The sequence below is a fragment of the Corapipo altera genome, unplaced genomic scaffold, assembly GCF_003945725.1.
Source record: "Corapipo altera isolate COAL_440 unplaced genomic scaffold, ASM394572v1 68, whole genome shotgun sequence".
In the NCBI taxonomy this organism is placed as follows: domain Eukaryota; kingdom Metazoa; phylum Chordata; class Aves; order Passeriformes; family Pipridae; genus Corapipo; species Corapipo altera.
In genome coordinates this window covers 4,850,683-4,874,162 of record NW_020884919.1, presented here as the reverse complement: position 1 = coordinate 4,874,162, position 23,480 = coordinate 4,850,683, and the positions used below count along the sequence as shown (strand labels likewise).

The 23,480-nt window shown below is 38.4% G+C and overlaps 1 protein-coding gene across 1 annotated transcript in view; it reads right to left on the bottom strand.

The window, feature by feature from the left end:
- Positions 1–23,480, bottom strand: part of LRP1B (LDL receptor related protein 1B) — a 672,863-nt gene that overhangs the window by 315,606 nt on the left and 333,777 nt on the right. The window contains exon 4 of the mRNA XM_027656245.1: positions 937–1,056. Coding sequence (XP_027512046.1) covers positions 937–1,056 — 120 coding nt within the window. The remainder of the gene's footprint in view (positions 1–936; positions 1,057–23,480) is intronic.

Here is a 23,480-nt window from a genome sequence, read left to right as displayed (position 1 = left end):
CAGGGAATGCAACCAGTGCAAGCCATCACACAGCACAGGGAATGCAACCAGTGCAAGCCATCACACAGGCTCTCCGTGCTGAGTTACCGCTGGCGCCACAGTAACGGTGGTTTTGGTTTTGAATTATGCTAAAAACAGCCTGGTTCATCAAACTTCAAACACACATCCTGCTTTTTGAAGATGGATGTGACAGATAAGGCGGTAGCTGGGCTGTAAATCTGTGACTAGCAGTCAATCACTTTTTACTACAGAAGTCCAGTCCCCATTCATACAGGCAGGTTCTTCTGACATAACCCTGCCAGGGCTGTATGTGTGGAGACTCCTGCCTTGGGTGGGGATGCCCTCCAGGGACACTCCCCGAGGCTGAGAGAAAGAGAGATCCCTACAAGCATTGGCATGAGTGACCTACATCAAATCTCTACTTAATAATTATTTCTTTTTTGCTAGCTTTAATATAATTGCTTCAATAATTACTTCAATATAGTGCAGTGTTCTATCTTATACTATACTACTAGCAGTTTTAGCTTTCATATTGTGTAAGTAATTTTGATTAAGATGTTTTGTCTGATCATTTGTAATAATAAATGATTCATTTTATATAAATATTCTCGTTTTTTCAGTCCTTAAAACCTGCAGTACAAAAGTGGTTCAATCACACCTCTGCAATTCCTTAAATTTAAACTGTTGACATAATCCAAGGTTAAGATTGGATTCAGCCACACCTGGACTCCTCTCTGAGAAGGAGTTTAGAAAGCAAGAGAGTCCTTTCTGCACCTTGTGACTCAGCGGTAGGACTTTTTAATAAATTTTGTCTAAGCTTGCCATTCCCTCCTGTAACAAGCTGGCAGCCCACCACCAGCTCCCTGCCCCTGACAGCCTTCAGGGAACCATCAGGATACCTGAGTGTTAATGTTATAGGGGGAATTTCTTGTTTACCTGTGCAGCTTCTTCCATCACTGCTTGTTTCATATCCCTCCCCACAGTAACACCTGGTGCCATTCCTGGTAATGGCACATTTGTATTGGCAATTCATCTGTTGGCATCTGGGGAGCATTTCTGTAAACAGTAACAGAGCAAAATGTTACTAAATATTTTGATTATTCCTGCATTGCAAACTTTAGAAACTTTTATATACATATATATTTAAGTGCACCACCACTATTTACATTAGCTGGAAATATAACACACACACACACTGTAGAATGCTCGTTATGAAAACTGCATTTCAGCAAGTTAATAAATGAAAATCAGTGTTTTATTTCTATCAAAAGTTGCTCACAAGCTTATTATCAAGGTGTAGTGTTGCTCTGCTTAAACATCCATATTTGCACATCAGTCATTTTCAGTCAAAGCAATGATTTGGAATAAAAAAAAACCCAAAACATACCAATGCTGAAATGGTCAGATTTTAATTATAAAAAACCTCCAAGGTTATGAGAAAGGTTTCAACATCTCTGTATTTCCTATTCCTCATATCAATTAATTTTCTAACTTTTTAAAGCTTGTTTTGATTTACTGATACACACATAACCTTCACAGCAATCAATGGGAATACATTCTGCCTCAATAACATAACATTGGACATGTAATGCTGGATAAACTGTGGACATTATATATGTCATTACTGCTGATGTCGCTCATAGAACCTATTGCTTAAGCACACATCATCAGCACAAGGCATGATGCTAACAAACTGCAGAAATATTGTAGAACTATAGACTGTAATGTTTTCCAGCATGAAAGAGCACAAACCAAACAAAATCCCCTCCAACACTCCTCAGCCTCAAGCTTTCTCACCCATTTCAATAATTTTGCTGATAAAAAAGCCAGTATTTTAATGAAAATTATTTTTCCCTCCAAGAAAATGAGAAAAGGATTGAGAAAAACAGCTCAAGGAGTTGCTCTGAGGATATTTTTCAAACCTGTATGCAGATGGATCAGAAAATAACCTGCAAATGGACAGAGAAAGTTTCTGCTACAGGGTTGCCTTTAAGTAACTGGGTATGACCTAAGGAAAAAGAGGAATCTGTATTTTAACATGTGGGCAGTTTTAATCTGTCTGATCATTATTCATCAAGTTCTACTTGGGAGTGGAATGAACATGAATATGAAGAAGAGCTTTTATAAGCATCTGAGCCCTGGAGCTTCCATTCTGGAACAACTGCTGTCAAAATAAAGCTGAAGTTTCGGGAGAAAAGTGGATGTGGCTGGCACCCAAAGTTACTACTTACTATAATGCAAATATTCTAAAAAGAATGTGGTTTCATACAATTATCTCAGCGTATTTCTCAGGATTCCATGCACCACACAACCTACAGACTGCCTAGAGGTTGATAAACCACACACTGTCCAAACATGCCCATTTTCCCAGTGGTTTGTGGTATATTTCTGAGCCTTTTTGCCCCTGTGTACAGAAGGATAATGAATTTTCTGGCTGTAGCTGCCTTTGTTGTTTTCCTGCCCCTAGTCCAGTCCTTAAATCTGCTATGCCTTTCCAAGAACAAGTCCCACACAGAAAGTAAACCAAGGAACTTCCCTAAAGGCACTCTGAAATGGGGCTGCATGCTGAGATGTGGAGCTGGAGACAGATGAGGTTTATTTTATTTTATTTTATCTGTTTATTTAATGTCTATCTGAACAAAATCAACATGTATGTTTCATTTTATAAGCAAATGTGGATCAACAATCCTTTACAACCTATAATTTTCTTCCTCAAATATTTGTCTGATGCTGTACAGCCAGGAGCTCTTATTGGATGAGAACTATTTGACTCACAAACAGGACTTGGTTGTTTGCACTCTTTCCATAATGGATGCAGACAGCCCACAGCTTAAACCAGGATAGTAGGACCTGCACACAGCCAGTAAAGCTGGAGGACAGCAACAATAAATTGGCAAGTGAGATCCATTGAGGGAAAATTAATAAATAACAGTTATTTGCTCATATTTTTCACAAAAACTATTGCATTTCATTGATTTAAAATTATTGCAGTATCATGTGAGTGGCTTTTAACAACAAAATGGTTTCATTTTCCTTACAGTAACTATTAAAAAGTACTTTGACAAGGGCATTGATTCTAACTGGAGGTTAACAGCAGCCAGCCAGGAATTCTTCAAATCCACCAGACATTCCCACAAAACCATTTAAGAAGCACTGTTGGCTGCCATATGCTTCTGACTTCAAAATAACAACTACCCCCCACCCCCTGCATTTTTCATCAGATTATTTCAACTGTATTTTGCATTTTTATTGCCTGTGTGACAGTCACCTTCGGGCCCCAGAATATTTTTGATCTTTTACTAATCTGCAGGGGAATCCTCAAGTGGAAAATCAAAAAATACAATGTAGAGGGTAAAATAATAGAATAGAGTAGAATAGAATAGAATAGGACTATTTCATTTGGAAGGGACCTACAATGATCATCTAGTCCAACTGCCTGACACTTCAGGGCTGACCAAAATTTAAAGCATGTTATTAAGCAGCCGCCAAGTGCCTTTAATAAATAAAAAATTAAATAGTAAAATAGCAAATCTATTTTCTATTTTACTAGCTGTAATACAGATCCTGAAAACCTTTGGAAGAAAACAGGAGTTTGCTTGCCTCTGGCAATATTTGAAATATTGAAGGACATGCTGTGGAAGAACAGTGTGTACGTTTGTGGATTGGTTAGATTTGTAACAGGTTTCTTGGGAAGTAAGGAGGCAAAGAAAAATCATCAAGCAGAACACTGATATTTTTAAACCTCCAGATAGGACATTTAAAGAGATAAAAGACAGGGACTGTCATTTCTTGTCCTTTCTAAAATCCCACATCCACTTTGGTCTCCCTTTCTCGACGACAAATGGTTTACAAAGTACATAGGCAGTGAGGAATGAGCATCACTGAGCTTTTATCACAGCCACAGAAACCTCTGAATTTGTCAAAGCAAGGTATTTCTGCTGCAAGATTTAAAGGAAGAAGCTGCACTGAAGGAAACAACAGGAGAGAGCTTTATAGCTCTCAAGCAGACCCACAGTTCAAGACAAGGAGCTGCAGAGTAAGCCGTGAGGTTTGCAGAAATACAGGGTAGCAGAAGTAGCTGTGAGTGCCTTTAGGATGATCTATTTTCTCCAAGCCCAGGGAGTAGTGACAATTCATCCAGTTCTGATTTAGGTCAGTTTGTTCTGTGTTTTCTTTCTTCCACAGGAGACATGAAGGGCAGCATTTTTTACTTCCCCATGAATGAGCCTCTCTAAAGTTGTGTTCCACATCTACCACAAAAGCCACCCGGCTTTCTCAAAGGCACCCATGTCAATCTTATGCTTCCTGACTTCCATGTTCCTCTAACTCCCAAGCATCCAGTCCCATGGGAGAGTAGTCAGTCAGGCAAAGATGCTGCTGATCTCATCCCCCTAAAGTGATGCACCTTTGACAATGACTCAGAGGAGCTGTAAGCTTCCTGGACAAACTGCTCCCACAGGATTTCACAGCAATAAAATCCTGGTTTTGTTATTCCTTCTGTGTGCAATGAAATACACTGCTTATCATAGTTCATTCAAGATGAATGATGTAAGGAACTACCTTCTCTTGAATGGTTTTTTAATGAAAGGTTTTAAGCAATTGATCTCACTATCCTTTTTGTCAGTTCCTCCTGAGCTGACATGAGGTTCACAATAGGTTCACACCAGGTTCTCATGCTCAGATGTTTTGGCTGTTTCTATTAAGAGGAAAAGCAGTCCAGCTAGCAGTTTCTTAATACTGAAATTTTTTTTTTTTTGGCTCTTGGGCACTGTCGAACAATAGATTTACCAATATACCTCAGTTTTTTTGTCTTTCCTCTCAGGAAAGACAACCAAGGCCAGGTTGTCTGGGGGCCCTCCTGCTCAGGGTTCCTGAGCAAACTCATCTAGTGGAAGGTGTCCCTGCCCATGGAGGGGTGGGGTGAGTTGGAATGACGTGATCTTTAAGGTTTCTTCCAACTCAAACCCTTCTGAGACTCTATGATTCTGTATGATTATATGAAAGTACATGCAGCAAAATGTCATTATTTCTGAGCCACTTGCATGATAATAAAAACTTTTGGCTGTTGTGGGTTCCCAATTATGTTTCCTAAGTACATCTGTAACGTATAAGTCCTGTCCTACTCTTTTTGTAATGACAACATATACTGGAGACTACCAACAATATTTACTCTGAATTAAAATTTACTGATTAGGTAATGTTGATAACCTGACATAACACAGAGCTGTTGTAAATAAAAGAAATTGGCTGAAGTTTACTAGTTGGAAGTGCAAGATAATATACCATGGGAATAACGTCAGAGCTTCTGTTGTCACTTCAGGGCTTTACAATTTGAAACAACAAAGGATCCTTGTCAAATAGTTCATCAGAGAGTGACTGAGCTACCAGTGCAGTGTTGTCTGGGAAAAAGGGAAATGCATCACTGAGAGCACTGGGGTAAGTATTTCCCATAGAGATAGTGTGGATGTCAAGGCACAGGATGCTGGTGAGTGCTTCCCTTCCAGGAGGCAGCTCCTTGGAGCTCTGCACACCCTGATGGATATCTGGGGGATAAACTCAGACTTGAGCAGACTCAGAGAACAGCCTCAGGGATTAGCAGGGGAATGGAGAGCTGCAATCTGAGAGGAGACTGCAAGTTTTTGTGTTGATTAGTGCCAGGAGATGAAAATGAAGAGGAATTATGAGTGCTGTCTATGAATATATCAGAGGATCAACAGCGGGGAAAGAGACAATTTAAGCTAAAGGGCTATTGGCAGAAGTACAAATGAGTATAAATTGCCCATTAATAAATTCTGGCTGAAAATGAGAAGGTTCTTAGCTATTACTGTAATCAGGTTCTGGAACTCCTCTTTGAATGGGAATAACAGGGACAGAAAATAAGTGCATGCTTTTGACACGGATCATGATAGTTCTACAAAAAAAAATAGCATTTGGAAAGGCCTCTGGAATACTAGAAATAATTTTCATGACCCAGGAGGTTCCTTCCACTGTATTTCTCAAGCAACATGCTACTTTGCGCTAAAACATGTTTTTTGATTATGGAACTAAGATTAATCTTTTTTTTTCCTTGTCTCCGAAACACTCACGAAAGATAACTTAGGGGAGCTTGTTACTGAACTAATCTTCTAATTTTATTCCATGCATACTCTTTTTTTTCCTCTTAAATATTCGTATTCTTTCTGGCAGCTTTGTGTTTCATAAATTTGCTTGATCTTATCACTGTGTTATTCAGTTTTTGCGATTCAATATTCATACACTGATGTCTAGACTATTCTTATCACACGTATGCTGTAAGCCTTCTTTTTCTTTTCTGGTTCATGTTCTGAGTTTTTGAAGTACAATCCTTTTACAGATTAGACTCTTTAATGTAATCTACACTTAGTTTTTTTGTTTGTTGTTATTGTTGATGTTAGACACACAATATAAAGCTCTATGGTTTGCTTCTCTGGCAGAAAAGGGTGGCTTGATTGATAGAATTCAATTGCTGTGTTGAAATAACACAGCATGGTTTTATCTTACATTTGATGGTCATTTTATTAGTTTTGACTATCATACCATAAAAAAAGAAAGACAAAACTGAAATGAACTTTGTCAGACACCTCAGCTCACAACTTTGTCATGCTAGATACACCCCTGAAAAAGAGAAATGGAAATCAGAGAATTCATGACATTATAGTTCTGCTATGGGTCACCTCAGTCCAATTCAGCAGAGAAGCAGTAGGAGTCAAATTTTAAAAAAACCCTATGCAATATAAGGCAGATGTTCACCATTTTACTTAAATCAGTGAGAAAGGAGGGAAACAATACCAAGCCAAGAAAAATAGATTGCTTTTTGCCCTTAGACAAGTGCTTAGATGAATGTCCTCCACCTATTTTGTGTTTGCCATGGCTAGCCCAGGTCAAGCTGCCACCTCTGCCTCCTCACACCATCCAAGTCACTGCTGCTTCCCAACTTATGGTCAAGAGTCCTTAGAAAACACATGCCAAATGTTTTTTACTAGCTCCTAAAATAAACCATCCACTCGGAAAAATAAGCTAAAACTGAGATATGTTAAAGACTCAGACATTTACAGATAGGGTCTGCACCCCAACTGCCCAGCACCAGGATCTGACAGCCAGTACAGGATTTCTGTATAATTCAGAGACTGGCTAACCAGAATCCAGAATGACAACTTAAAACTCTGCATCCTGAACTCCCACAGCAACCCAAAGCACATTTTAAGTCCTGGGTATAACCACAAGGCTTTTCCTTCACAGAGCTTAGATGTCTAAGCTGTGACTGCTGTTGGGTAACTCCATTTCCTTAAACTCCTGAGGCTGGAGTGTTACAGTAATATTTCTAGGACGGAAGCAGAGAAAAGATGCTTGTGAATGGTGTTTTGTCCTGGATACCAGGCTGCTCCTGAATTTTCCATAAGATAAACGTATTAATAGATTGCTGTATTTCCACCTCTTTTAATTACTATCATCATCAGGCAGCTGAGCCATACTCTAATGTGCACTCTCTGAGTCCATAAAACTCCCTTTTCCCCAACAGTATTGATTCAACAGGAGAACTCCTGATGGAGCGACCGGTGAATTCTATGGTTGATGGGCCAAGAACACTCCCTAGGCTGAAAGCACACCGGGGTAGTCTTGGGGCTCATGTCCTAAGCAATTGTTATGAGAACAACACTGTCGGGTAAAAGCTGAGGACCAGCTTTTTGTCATATTATAATTTATAAGAAAAAGTGGTCTTAACCATACAATGTCAGAGCTCATCCCCATCAGTAGGTGTTTCCACAGTGGGAAACCTTGGTCCACAGCTCCAAGCCATGGAGAAAGTTTTATTTGGAATAGAACAGGTGCCTGCATGAGGGGGAACACTTCTGACCATGCTGGCATGTGGATTGTACTTCACAAATCCTGTCTGATGTATCCCAACCCTTTATTGCATCTTTCTACCCATCACTGTCTATGTGTTGGCAATTAACTGCTGAATAACTTAATTTATTATTTTAAATAGACATTACAATGTATTTGTCCATTTTATGATTACAAGAAAATTACATATCTTGTTTAATCTGCCTGTCAGTCTGCTCAAAACCAGAAGTGTCTTACTGTGATTACTGTTCAGGGAAAATGGGCACACCTTGCTGAGTAAAGTTCAGGTTGCTTGTGAGTAACAAGATATTATTTTTAAAAGAGATATTTTTTTCTTCTTCTGTCATTTCTGACATAATGATAAGAGAGAAGAAGGAACATTGCAGGAAAAAAAACAAAGCTTAAATAAGCAAATAGAATCTTCCAAAACCATACCCCATTCAGCTCTTCCTTTCAGATGTGAGTATATCCATCTTCAAAATATTACCTAACAGTATCTCCCTACACAGTTCATGGATAAATTTATTTTTCAAGGATGTAATATTGAAATTTCTTCCTGCCTAAATCTTGACCTACAATATTTGGCTGAGTTTCAAAACAATTTGTGTTATGTGGTGTTCTTCAACCATAGCATCACAAAACACTTTAAAAGATGAGATCAGCAGGTAGGAGTCATGTAGTGAAATATTAGCTTCACCTGTGGAAATGGCTCATTATTCTGACCTTTTGCTGTTTTAGTTACACCTTGGCTGCCATACAGAAGCATAAGCTAAAGAAAAGCTCACATGGGAAAATACAAACTGGATAAGTGATTTTATGACTGAAGAGAGTAATTTATCTGGGGTTTAACCTGGATACAAGATACATATTTAAAAGAATAGTTATCCTTCATATGAGAAGAATACACATTTATTTTATATAAAGCAGTTTATAGTTTTAGGTATTTTCACAGTATTGAACATCTGCTTACTGAGGTACAGAGAATAATCACTAAATTAAGTGTGTCTAATGAGATACAAAACCTGATAATATTGCACATGTCTGTTAATAACCCAGAAATGAAAGTAGGGGCAAATAAAGTGTGTGAATGGTGACAATGACTGGCAGAATGGATAAAGTACAGAGAAGTCCAGAAGTCAACAAGAGCAGATCACCTGGGCTTCTTAGTAGTCTGGACCTTGGTGTATAAAATGTATTTCCAGAATTAGCTCACGATTTCTAAGACTTATAAGTAAATGTGCCTGAGGAATGCCTAGAGAACAAAGCAGTAATTTGGTGTCAGGAGCAGAGCAAGGTCTGGGGTGAAAAAGGTTCAGCAATGTTTTGTGCAGGTAAAGGATGTTAGGAAGCCTCTTAAGGGAAGCTCTGAAAATCTAAATCTAAATCCCTGATGAGACAGGTCCCCTCTCCTACGTTGTCCCCTCACTAAGACTTGCACTTTATTAGAGGTATGAACCCTAACTCCCTCACATCAAAAAATCTTTCTGGGATTCCCATCTGAGCTTAAGAAAACACTTGTTCACTGAGGGGGTGCCTGAACACTGGAACAGGTTGCCCAGACAGGTTGTCTATCCTTGGAGATACTCAAAACGTGACTGGACATGGCTCTGGGAAACTTGTTAAGGTGACTCTCATTTCAGTAGAGTGTTCTTCACTTAAATGGTCTTCAGAGGTCCCTGCCAACCCCAGGGATTTTTGGACCCTACAGGCTGTCCCTTTCTTTTCAAGATCTGCTACCCATCTCTCCATCCTGAAAGGTACAGCAGGGAAGGGGTAGAACTAAATATCATTTCCAGAGGGCAGGTGGCAATGGAAGGAGAGTAAGGTCAAATGGAGAGCTGGGGAAGAGCTGTCCCTTCCTCTCCTTTCCCCCGGTGGTGGGAAGGGAGATTGGGCAGTGACTGCCCCCAGTAAAAGCTATCCTTGCCTCCCTCTCTCAGCTCTCTTCTAACTCCTAACCTCCCTTCAGCAGTCACACAGCAGGCAGGACACAGGGTGCTGTTTACCCTTCTACAGTAAATCTCCACTTCTTCAGGCAAAGCATTCAGCATGTCACCTTCGAGACTATTGCACTAGTCAGCTATATACCTAGGCCATAAATAGAGCCAGCTCTTGTATCTCAATTCAACAAAAAGCAAAGTCACGCACCAGGGATGGCAAATGAATACTATGTTCACCAAATGAAGGAAAAAAAAGGGATTGAACTTTCATAATCAACCAGCACACAAATGTAAACTCCCATATGGTGATGTTCTGTGCTATCCTGCACATGCTGTTGTCAGACTGTACAGTAAACTTTTGGATGTGAAAAGCAGCAAGAGGAGGAGAAATATCACACAGACAGGACTGATATGCCACACTCATCTAGTTCTTGCACTGGTTATTGCTTAAAACTGAAAGCAACGGGAAGGTCTGGACATTGTAATGGGCTGTACAAGTGCTCCTCATGAGCTTTCCTGTGAGGTCAAGCAAATTAACTAACAGAGACTTCTGTCTGAAAGAGTAATTTTAGAAGAGGGAATACATAAACCTTCTCTCTGATGAAACAATATCTTCCACTTCAACTTCTTAAATATCACTTTGACCATCAAGTAGTTCAATGATCTTGTTGACTCTCTTATTTATATACTCAGCCTTATTTCACATTGTGCTTATGGTATTTTTTAATATGCTCAAACACATTGCTGTTGAATCTTTGCAACATTATTTTTTTAATAATGCTTTGTACTCTTTTTGTAAAAATGTACATGTATGTGCACACATACCTAATTGTCAGTCTTTAAACACTTATTGAAGGCATTTTAAGTAGTCATCGTAGAAGTAATAATTTTAATCATTTTTTTAAAAATACAACAACCTCTAACTAAAAACTACTGAGGGAGTCTCAGAGTGCTCTGGAAACATTAATTAATAATTGAAGTCCTGCAGTGTTCTGTTGTAATAGTTACCCACTCCATAAATAGTGTAAGTTCACCAGTGACGCACATTTATACACACGATTTCACTCAGCTCACCTGGTCACTGGATAACAAGGACTTCTAAGTGGAAAAATTCGTACTTACTGTAGTATTATACATGTTTTCAGTTCTACTTATGGGAAGCCAGCTCACAGTATGGCATCATCACTGTTCAAAGTCTCTCTTAAAACAGTCTCTTGTCAAGGACTGAGATACGTAATTTCCTCCTGAAGATCATCTCATTCAAAACTAACTGTTTTAAAGTCTGTCTACATTAGGTAATACAGAGTTCATATGAATTTACTGTACAGCATCATGCAACCTATGAACTCGGAAAAAACCCATCCAGCCCCCTAGACTGGTGTATGTCCAACTGGATTTCCCCGTGGATTGTGGGGGGGTTCATTCTGCAACCCATCCCTGTCTGTCAGCTGAGGGGGATGGATACCCCAGAGACAACTGGTCTTCTTATTAAAGACAGAGGCAAAGAAAGAATTAAGTGCCCACCCTTTTCCTCATCCCTTGTCACTGTTTTTCCCAGCATGGCCACAAGTGCTCTGTGGAGTTTCAGAGCTGACATGTGTAGAAGTCCCTGGACAATCAGACAATGTAAAGCAAAGAATTTGTGTGTTTTCACACAGGGATTTATGCCAAGTGTCCAGTCCAATGGCCTAGTAATTGTGCCTTAATTGGATATAGCCTGGCAGTGGGAATGCCATGTTTCCTGTACATGCCACACCAAGATGTCGTAGTCCTCTTCTGGAATGACAGTTTGCAGAGATAAATGACAAGTGTAGACTCTCTCTTCATTCTGTTGCCTCAACTAGTGCTGTAGACATAATGGTGCAATAGAGGCGGGAAGGGTGTGGAAGTTTTAAAACATTACAGAGAGGCCAAAAGATTATTAATTTTCTTTTCCTGATGCCAGGGGAAAAAAAAAAAAAGGAAAAAAAAGGGAAAAAAAAAAGGAAAATTAAAGGAAAAAAAATAAAAAAGCTGGCATCTTTATTTACTTCGCTCACTTCTCAGTTATGTGGAAAAACATAATTAAATCATTCTGAAATCACAAAAGACACCTATAATAGCTTTTCCCAACACCCAATTTCATGCTTCTTCATGGAAGTAGTACCTCAGAAATTGCTTCTCTTCATGATTACAACTTCACTTGACAGATAAAATCCTCAAAAAATTGCCAAGCAGAAACCTCCAGCTCATGAGGCAGTGCCTTCCTGGAAACTCAGCCAAGGACTTGGAATCAATTACATAAAGGGATTGAATAACAACAGATCCCAGAGAACCTAACTTGCAATTTAGTAACTGAACTTTGTTCGTGTGCAAACTAAACCCAGAGAAGGATAAGAGAGAAGACTTTAGGTTAGAAATGAAATAAAAACTGGTAGCAAGGGAAAATTATACTGGAAAAATAAAATTCTTATTCAATTCTTGATTCTTTTTTCCTGAGAGACAAACATACATACTTCTGAAGCATGGCAAAGGCTAGAATAAGTGATACGCTTCCTCACAAACAAATGTTCAGTCAGCTAAAGAGGCTGAACATTTAATTTTTTCTCTGCAGCAAGCAGGGTTAGATTGCAAATTGGTTTCTGGAGTGTGTTTGCCCCATTGGAAGTGCACAATTCTTGACAAATTCCAGTTGGAGTTGTATTTTGCTGCTGGTGTTTGGAAAGACTCACAATTGCCAACTCTCAAAGTAGTGTTGAAGTGGTTTCCTTAACAGCTCATCCATCAGGGTGTTACAGAGAAGCCACGAAATAAGAACCCTCGAATCCTAAACTGTGATTCAGACCTACTCCCCCCCGGTGTCTGGGATGACACACATGATTTTATGTTTGGGGATTTGATGCCATCTCACCTTGCATCCAGCCAGGATTGCTCAGCAGCAGCTTTTCTGGAAGAACCAAATACATTTGGAGCACCAGCTGAAAACACGGACAGTAAGAACACTGCCAACTATGGGAACATTTGCTGCCATTTTGCCATGACTCATCTTTCCTCTTTGCTTTTCTTATCTTTTACCCAACTAACGAGCCTTTAGCCTTTGGCAATGTATAATTGATTCAGTGTGGCTGAGTCTGAAAACAACAGAAGTCCAAGAATTGCTTTTCATTCATTGCTTCATTTAGCTCAAAGTCAGTGATCTGCACAGTGCAGCAGCTCAAAGCTGTGCATCCTTATTGCTAGTGTCATAAGCACACAAAATATATTTAGGAAAGCTGAATTTTACTGAATATTTTACATAGGATGATGTAATTATTTTTTTTTTTTAATTGTAAATTCCACAACTGTTGTTTCAGGACTTTTTTGCAAAGCCCTTGAAGCCTCTAGAGCCCAAAACAAAACCCTTCCCTTTAGCCCATCGTGTAAATTGAACAACTGGTGAGCAAAAAACTCCAGTGATGAATCTTGGAGTTTATATGGTCAGGTAACAGTTACTTATATTTTTATGTAGCTGTGGGTACCTTTGGACATACGGGAAAAGAGAAATGCATTTTTTTTCACAGGAGATGTCATTGACACATTTTACTAGAGGGGATAACATAAATAAATGTCATTCTCATCTCCTGCCCCTTTACCTTCATTGTGCAGGGTACAAGAAGAAAAGCCTGATAAATAAATTAATAAAACATGATGTAAAAATTCTCAATGCCAATTCCAGCATTCCAGAGCCTGAGATTGTTAGAGGCACAGCTACAAGGTTAACACCAAAATGAGTGACTCAGGTGATGTGCTTCAGAGGTTAAACTGTACCAAAAAGATCAGCCCTATTTCTAGCTCCTGTGAATAAATAAAGAATTATCATGGTATTTACACAAAGGCTTCAGGTATTGCTTCTACATTTGGCTACTACATTCTGGCACTCTAAAAGTTAACCTGGCTCTTCCCTCGTTTCTCAAGGGAGAAAAAAGGAAAAGGAGAGGGATAAAAAAAAAAAAGCATCTGTTTCCTTTTTCTCCAGTATCCTGTTCTAAAGCTTCTGATTATTTCAGAGAACAGTCCAACTATGCTGAGGGCTTGACTTAAGACAATGAATACTGCACAGATTTGGTAAGGATCACTGCTTCTCTCAAACTCTGCTTTGATATATTCTCTCCACAAAGTATGGCAAATTTCTAGTATCTCTCAGTGTAGCTTTTCACAACTTCTTCAAGCAGAAACTCAGGAGATGGATGTAACTCTAGTTGTTCTTGGCTCATTCCAAGTTTGGCAGAGAACCTCATTGTTTTCTTCTTAAGGAACTATTATGCTCCACCTTTGTAAGACTTAGGAAGCAGAGCCACCTACATTCAACTTATGAAGGTAATAAAGAAATGCATCACCTTACTTTATATTTGTTGGTATTTTTTACATCTCAGAATGGATTTTTGTGAGATTAAGATTACTTGGAAATAAAATTATTCAGTATAACAGTGTAGCATTGACATTATTGCAGTACTGTTATCTCTGTGTCCTATATAAGTAAAATTTATAGTTAACAGCTCTAAATAACTATTTGTAACATTTTTTCATTCAAAAATATTGTTAAAATAACTTTAATTGTGTATGTATCAATTATATTCTATATATTAAATACAAAATAAATACTGTAGAAAATAAAGTATTTTCGAAAGATCTAAGTTACAGGTTTCTCATCAGAACATCAGAAGTTACTCATCAGAAGATAAAACATTCATTAGGAAAAATGAAGAACAGGTTCATTTACTTCTCTGTAAAGGCTTCTTACAAGAGACTGCTGTCAGCATGCTGTAAGTTTTGTGTGTCACTTGAAGACTTTCATAAAGAGTTGTGTTTTTCCCTCATAAAAAATGGTTTCGAAATTGGACAAAATGTCTCACTATTATTTTCTCTTGTGTAGTCTTGACCAGATCAAAGAACAAGAAGCAAACCTTCCTCCTGAATCACATTTGTTTGTTGGTAGGTTACTGGTTATGAAGTCAAAGAAATCTATAGCAGCTTTTATCAATGAGTAACAGAAATCTTTCAGTGGAAGAGCTCTGAAGGCAGGAAGCCTTTTAGAACTGTGGTACACCTTTAGTTGGGATTAGATGTTCTTTTTGCTTGACTTATAGCAGAACTTCTTAGAGGATGCTCAGACTTCAAAGAGACTCTTTCTCCACAGAGATAAGTACTCCCATCATTTCTAGAAAATTCAATCAGGAGTTTGAAGAGCAATTACAAGAAATACATCATTATAGAATCACCTTTTTTTCCTTGAAAAGTAATATAAAAATAAAAAAGGATACAAGCATCTTTCCTACAGTATATTTGGTTTATTACTACTGGACTTGTGCCTGGAAAATGATACTGTTTACACAGTGGTGATAGCTACTCCTTATGGACTCATGGGAAGAGACACATTCAAATGTGTTTATAAAACATCACTGAAACAATCCTAGGTCTTAATTATCTTCTTGCTATTCCCTGTTACTAAGCCTAGTAAAAGCTTATGTATACCCAAAGTTAAAGATGAGATTGGAGTAGCCAAGAAAAACAAAATAAAAAGGAAAGAAAAAAGTCTTTTTTTTTTTTTTTCATTTATTTAGTGACTTTTAATGAAGGCCATTAAGTACATGAATATCAGAATGATCTGTAAAGGAAAAAATCTGAACCGATGATTACTTTGAAAATAAAAAGGCAATTAAAAAGGGAATGATTTAGAATAGTTGCAGTATAATTAAATTCTCCATGAAGAAAAGAGAAGTTGAAAATTAAATTGGGAAAGCATTTGCAGCAACAGCTCAATTTAAATATGTATACTTCACTTCCTAATTCTACTTAAATTTAGAAAAAACTTGGCTTTATTTTGCAAAGTCTATCAGCACAGACTAATTTTCCCTCCCTGTTCCAAAGTACTGGATTGCCTTGAGACTACACAGAAGGTGCCAGAATTGATCAGTCCCATCAGAGCTGCCAGGTAAATGAAGGAGACTGTCCATGCAAACAGCAAAGAAGCCCAAAACACACAATTTTGGAGGGATGAAGTGATGTTTATTATTTCTAGGCAACTTAACTCTCAGATACTGCTTCTGAGCACAAGATTGAGTCTTAAGCAGTTTGAGTTTCAACTCTGCACCTTGAACTAATTGCTGCTGCTGCACCTTTGTATCTCCTGCTTTCTTTTGCTCACAGTTTCCTTTGGCTGAGGGTCATATTTTTCTTCAGCTACCCATGGCAGCCACTGAAGCCAGACCAGTAACTGAATAAATTTGGGTTGCTTATATTTATATAAAGTCACAGAACATTCTGAGTTGGAAGGGACCCACAAGGAGCATCAGAGCCCAATTCCTCGTCCTGCACAGGACAACCCTGAGAATCATACCATGGGTCTGAGAGTATTTTTCAAACTCCCTAATTATATATATATACACACACACATACTTATAACGTACATATTTTCATTATAGAACACAGTAATATAATATTATAAGATTGTTATAATATTATAAATAATATTATAATATGCTGATATTATATTATAATATTATAAATAATGTAACACTATATGTAATATGTTACATGTTGCACATTATACATTATATTTCTATATTGTTCCTCAAGGACATTACCCGGACCTCTCTTTTCTACATGTGTGTAAATAGACAGGCCTTGATTTCAGCCCAGGATTGGTGTCTAAAAACTTATAAATTCAACTTCTGATACAGAGTCAGCTACTACTTGTTTTCAGCAACAATCTGTTAGTTGCCAAACCAGATATAAAACAACACTGACAGACCTGAGGGGTTTGAGTTTTTTTTTAAGGAAATAGTTTGTTTCTAATGAAATATTTCATGTGATCTAGTTCCTAAATTAAGTAGTTGAATTTCAGGAGCACTGACCATTTTTCAGGTCCAGCTGCTGGAAGGAATTGACTCAATGGGAGTTGTAGCTATTCACCATAGCTCAGGAAAACATTTCATTTTTGCATCTAAATCTGAATTTAAGTGATTAATTTAGCTACTACATCCACAAACAAAAAATTATGGCCTGCTGAAACAAGCAAAGTTCATGTTTATTCAGGGATCTTTTCCAGCCCCATCAACCTTCAATTGTGTTTGGGTTGAAGAAATTCTAATATCCCCGTCTAGGGGAGGTTCTTACTTTTCCTTTTAACTTCCTGGGTCTTGTCCTTGCAGTAAGAAAGTTTTTTCCTCTTCTTGATATCTCCAAGTTTTTAATTTTGCTGGATGCTCCTCATTTTCTCTCCATTCCGGATATGCTCAATTATTCTTCAAAAAGCACCATATTCTACTTCTTCCAAACTTTTTCACTGCTCTCAGCCCAACATACAGAATAAAGGATATTAGAAACAAAGGGCTTTTCTTTCAACTGCCTCTAACAGATATAGTTTCTTCAACTAAAAAAAATAATACCCTTACTTGCGTAACTGTGAAAAATAATTCCACTATCACATTTAAAAGAAGTTTCAGAAGGCAGAAAAATATTATTTTGCAGCATTTTTCCTTTCTCATTTTTGTTGATGACGTTCCAGGGCAAGTCAAAATAGAAAATTCATTATTGAAAACTCCTCACTGTTACCTAACTACCTACCTGTACAGTTAATTGAAGCAATTCAATATACATTAACTCTATAATGTATTTTTTTGTTCCATGCTTTATTGACTACTATGATTGAACTCCAGCCATACCTGCTGCTGGCCTCCCTCGAGCAGCTGTGGGACCTCATCCCTTCAAGACAAATGGAACCACCAAATAGTTCCATCCTGCCCTCATCTGAGGCTTTGCAAATGCCAGAGTTTTCTCAGAATGTGACAGTGACATTTCAGAGCAATGAGGAGGCATTAACTACCATCTCCTGCAGCAGCTCTTTCACAGTCCTTCCACACAGCTCTCCTGAGCTCCCACCAAACTCAGGAGGAGAAGGCAAATCCAGCAGCCTGCAGGGGGTTAAACTTCAGTTCACAAGCAGCTTTGGTTGTTTCTTTGGTGTAGCATTACTACTTGTTGCATGTATCTTTCTTTTAACATGAGAAAATTTGTTCTATGAATGGCAAGAAAGAATTGCTGGTTTCCTACTCCAATTCAGGTGCTAACTTGCTTTTTCATCTCTGTCATGTTTCACTTTCCTGAACTGATCCCTCCGTCCTGTTGTTTTGTGTTTGGGTTTTTTTCCCCCACAGTTAGTTATATAGTCTATCCATCTATCTATCTATCTATCTATCTATCTATCTATCTATCTATCTATCTATCTAAACATAGATATATACGTAGTATCCTATAATCCAGGCATGTATTATATTCAGGAATATGTGATAAAAATCACTCAAATTTTAAGTGAATACAGTAGATCACAGAATTAATCTGCATTAGGAAGACAGAAACAGGGTTGTTTGGGTTTTGCTTTTGGGGAGTTGGGTTTTTGTTTGTTTGTTTGTTGTTTTCCTGAATTAACTTGTGGCATAAAATATCTGGAGGAAATCCTCATCTCTGTATACCACAAAGCTATACTCTAATGACCTCAATTACAAAGGAATGTCATTTGCTTAGTCCTACACTACACAGTGTAACTTCAGACCTATGATACAACATATGGTGTGGTTGTACTGTGTGAAAGCAGCAGTTTCAACACAGTTTAATTAGATGAACATTTGAATATACATAAATTCATCCATACATATTTAACACACAGCTTCAGAACTCCTTCCCAAGCTTTACTATCTCATGCAAAGTCAGCCTTACATTTGCCTGATGGAACCTGCAACATCCAAGGAATCCTAAGCCAGAACACAACCCAGCAAACAGTGTGCATCCTCACAGTCACATCCAGTTTCAAGTGATGTGCTTTAAGTAGTTGATGAATGGACATTATTATAAAGATGTCTATAAGACAAGTCTATCGGAGAAGCCTGAATAAAATAAAGACTTCAAATACCATTAAAATTAATGAATTAGGTCAAGTCAGGTAATTTATCACCTGTCTGAATTGGAATCCAATCTGCAGCATCCTTTAAAAAAAGACACATTCAGATGAGGCAGTGTGTGAACAGTGAAGTTCATAGTGAAGATAATAATTTAAATGAGAAAATGTCTGCATAGTTTTAGCAAAGTCTGACAAGTGATTCTGTGCAAAAGCAGCATGGTAAGCAAAAGCAAATTTCCACAAATTAATTTGACCTTGATGAAAGGCACATATTTTTATCAATCAGACTTAACAAATATTGACTTTAGGCATTAACCGAAGACATACATAAACATTCAGGTTGTTGAAACAGTTGTCAAGTTCATTTTCCTTCTGAAATCACAGTTTGCTGATAAAGATCAAGTTGAACTTAACCTCTTAAAAAAAAAAAAACCTGTGTTGCTTTATAAAGCAAGAGTCGGTTGGATTAGTCTTCTCTGCCTATCAGCTGCTAAAAAAAGATGTGTCACACAGACAGGCTGAAATCTAGAGCCAGAGTGCTGACTAGGATGTACATATAAATGAAACTTGGTATAACTATAACCACAATTGGCCCTGTGCCCATGGCCCATCCTCCTACAGCAGCACCAGTCGGAGGCTGAGGGGGAATGGGAAGGGCACTTTTGCTTGTAACTACCCTTTATCATGGAGGTTTTATTTCAACAGGAAGGCGAGAAGGTATCGTGATTCAAGGGGCGTGTTATGGGGCACCACGTAGAGACTTGCTTAAGAAAAGAGTAATACACAGTAACTATTTAATTTTCCAAAATCTGAGAGCTGAAAGGATGCTTTAATGGCACTTTCTATTCTCCATTCTTTGTGGAGGAGGGAGGGAAGGAGACGAGTTGCTCTACAATTGTGCTGCCTTCTTTCAAGTCACTCCACTCGCAGCTGAATGAAGAATCAACCCTCACTCTGAGAAAAACAAGATTCCCAATACATTTCCCAAGCAAAGTTTGCCCACAGAACTCGCTGAGGAGGTACAAGACTTGTAGTGCCAAGTGGGGCAGGAGCTCCAGGCTAACGCTGGGTGTCCCTGCAGGAAACACTCCGTGCTTGACAGCACCAAGAGCTGTTGAACTTCTCTCTCCTCTGAGCCCAAAACCTTCTCTGAACTGTCAGATTCCCTGAGAGAAGGGAAGCAGGGACCAGCCAAGCATTTGCAAACATTCCGTAAGGTGAGCGTGAGATTAGATTTGAGTGCACAAAGGATTCTCTGTACCAAAGGATTCAGGCATCTATTCTCTGTCATATCCAGCCTTCAGCAAAGAAACACCTTGAGGCACTTCATGACTATGTTGACATTTCAATTATGCTCCATTTAAATAGATTTGGTTGTGCTGAGTCTTATTCCTTCCTAAAATACTTCCCCTTCTAAATATAGATTTACAGAGTTATTTACTGAGTTAAATTCTGACAGGGAACGTACCAAGAAAGCAGCAAACCAGAAAGTCACAGTATTTGCCTCCCCTATTTAAAAATTCTTTCTATCTCTCCATCCTTTTTCATCTGCTCCATGACTGTAGTCTGTGCAGAGAGAGCACTGCAAAGACTGAAGCAGAGCTCTCTAAGGAATCTTCAGAATGGATTTGGCATGAGGAATGGCAAAAGAAGATTTCTTTTCTCTGCAGCCTCCTAGAACTGGCTGTAAAACAAGCTGGAGATCAGCCTACCTGCTGGAGTGGCCAAAAGGGTCCTGGCCAACATAAGAAATCCTTGAACAGCCTAGGAATGAAGGGCTGTAAGTAACTCAGGGAGCCACTCAGCCAACCAAGTGCACCAATATATTTTCCTCGAATATTCTCAAAGCTTACAGGAAGCAATAGAAGCAAAGAACTGGCAGATAAAAATTGCCTCCATAATTTAGCAGCCTGTCTGTAATGACTGACTTCTCCACAATCCTGGGAAACGTCAAAGCCTCTGCCAGCAGAGTTTGCAGAGCTCCCTTAAACAGTTCGTGCACAGTCAGCCCTCAGGAACCTGCAGGTTCCTAAAACATGTAACAGCTTCATTCTCTTTGAAAGAAGAAATGAAAATAAGAGTCACTTAAGTTTTATAAATGTCTCCATCCCACATATTCCTGCTTAAAGAAAGTGACAGTTGGCTAATCCCTGACTCTCTGGGTATAAAGGTTTTTCCTAGCACAGGCTATGCCTCTCTGCTGCTTTAGCTGTTCTGCAAGTGACAAATGTTACAGAGCCTGAATACTTCCCTACTTGTATATTTAAGATTTGTACTAACTGCTGTTTATCCAAAGAAAGTAATGGCTTTGAATCCTGATGGAAATTATACCATGATTCTGGCCAAGTTTTTACTGAATCTGGTTTTATGAGGAAGAATAAAACAAGCGTGCAGAGCCATTCAGCAACTTATACTGCTCACTTTTTAATACACCTGGAAATATTTGAGGGACTGTGAAGGTGATCTCTTGAGAATATATCCAACACTCACTGTTACCCTTAAAATCCCATGCTGAAACATCATTGCCAAAAATAGCCTCCTAAAGGTGACACTTCCATAAAAGATGTCACAAGTTGCAGCAAGAGCTGCGGGAGTATATAAGCCATCTTTACAGTGCTACTGCAAATTCATTTCATGTATTCCTTTTCCTACTTGGTACTCCTTTTCCTATTTTACAGTAAGTTTTTATATTTGGAGAATATTTTTAACATATGGTTATGCATGGAGCTTGCTTGAAAAACCTCATTATTACACGACTGTGAAAGATATCTACAAAACAGTCAGTTTGGTCCTAAAAAGGAATCTGAAAATCAAAGAGAGGGAGACCAGTATTGTACACTCTGATGTTATCTCATAAGAAAAAAGTGTCCAAGTCCAAGAAAGCAAATATTCCAACCAAAAATATCATTTAATAAAAGAGGCAAAAATGTCACCATTTCCCACACAGCTTCACATGAAGCAGGTAATGAACACATGTTAGCACAACTACTCATGAAAGAGCTTTCATCTGCATGTTCATTTTTAGAGGTCAACAATATCTAAAGCTATTTACATACAACGTTATGCCCACATGTCTTTAGGTGGTCAGTATTGAAGTGCTTCCTCACCAGCTGCCTTTCCCAAAACCATTCCTACACTGACTAAAAGAGGAGAGACAATGAAAGCAGACTCAGAGAAATCCTGTGTAAAATTCCCTGGAGGCAGGCTGTGCCCAGCCTGGGCTGGTTATTTCTAAACATGCAATATTCATCTCTCACCTGCTCGTCCAGAGCGCAGCAGCTCCTCACAGCACCAAAACCTGCCCAAAATACACAGGAGTGACAGGTCCCATCTTCTGAGACCTTCTCCCAGCACAGGCACAGAGATATCAGCATGTTAGTGAGCTAACCTGAAGCCATCTTAGGCACATCTTCAAACTCTCAACACCATCATCAGATTTTATTGCAGCATCTCCTGAAAACCAGCTTTTCAGGACAATCATACGGTGCTGCACTGATTTGTGCTTCTACACATATCTGAGGCTACAGACCTCACTCAGATTTTGAGGAATACCTGTCTATCAGTAAAAAAGTAAAATCCTATGGAATACTTACATGAAAATTATTAATAATATTATTATTCAGGTGACATAAAAGTTGTTGTGGGACCTAGAAGTGATGATAATTTTAGGTCATACTGTCAACTGCAGTGGAAAGCTTCTTTCATTTTATATTTTATTTGACTTCCACTTGCTCTACGTGTCACTGCAGTAGTTGATTCAGCTACAGGATGCAGATGAGCTGCAGGGTGTTAGCTATTGGTATAAGAAATATTTCCACGTTTTTACTTCAGATTCCTTTCACATACACGACCATTATGATAAAACATGAGGGAAACCCCCCCCTCTGCATTGTTAAATTAATAAGAAAGGAGTTGTGTAAATTAAGTAGTATCAGCATATCCCACCTCCTACCATTTTTGCAGGGAGAGAAATAGTATTTTTTAATAGCTTTTAGTGCAACTAAGGAAAATTTACATTTTAAAAAGCAGGTTGAAAAAATACTCAGGAAACAGAAGTTCTGGCTTTCCTTCAAAAACAGTCTTCTGTATTAACAAAACAAAACCATGATCCTACTACAAGTCTCCCCCAATACAAAGTTGCAGTGTTCTTTTGAGAAAATGGGAATGCTTATTAAAATGTCAAACCTACCGGGTTTTTTTGTTTCTCACTGATTTAAGATTAGGGCAGTTAGTAATGGCTTTCTTTGGGGGGGAGGTGGGGTGGAAATCTTCACAACCTATGACTGAAGCAGGATTCACACATATCCTCCTGACTCTGATGTTAAAGTTGATTACAATTACAGATGACCAAGTTCTTTGGTTCTGACATGGCTGGTATAAAACCAAAATGTACAGATTGTTCTGAGGGGATCCAAACACCACAGTGATGAAGGGAAAACATCCCACTGATTGTGCAAATGAATATATCTTTATGTTCTGCTGATACAATATGGTATTAAAATTATGTGTGTTCACTCTGAGGTCAGATTGCATATATGTGCTTTATAGACCTGGGAATATGATATTGTTAGTGAAAAAACACATATTCCTACATAATAAAGGTTCTTATCTCTTGGTAGAGCAATTCTTGTCTCTGATAAGCATAGTAAGTTTCATGATAGTTACACGTGCACGGAAAAGGATTGTAAAGAATTACATCTACTTCACTACTACATAAACTACTAATAATGCATCTACATTACATTGCTACTACCATCTGTGCC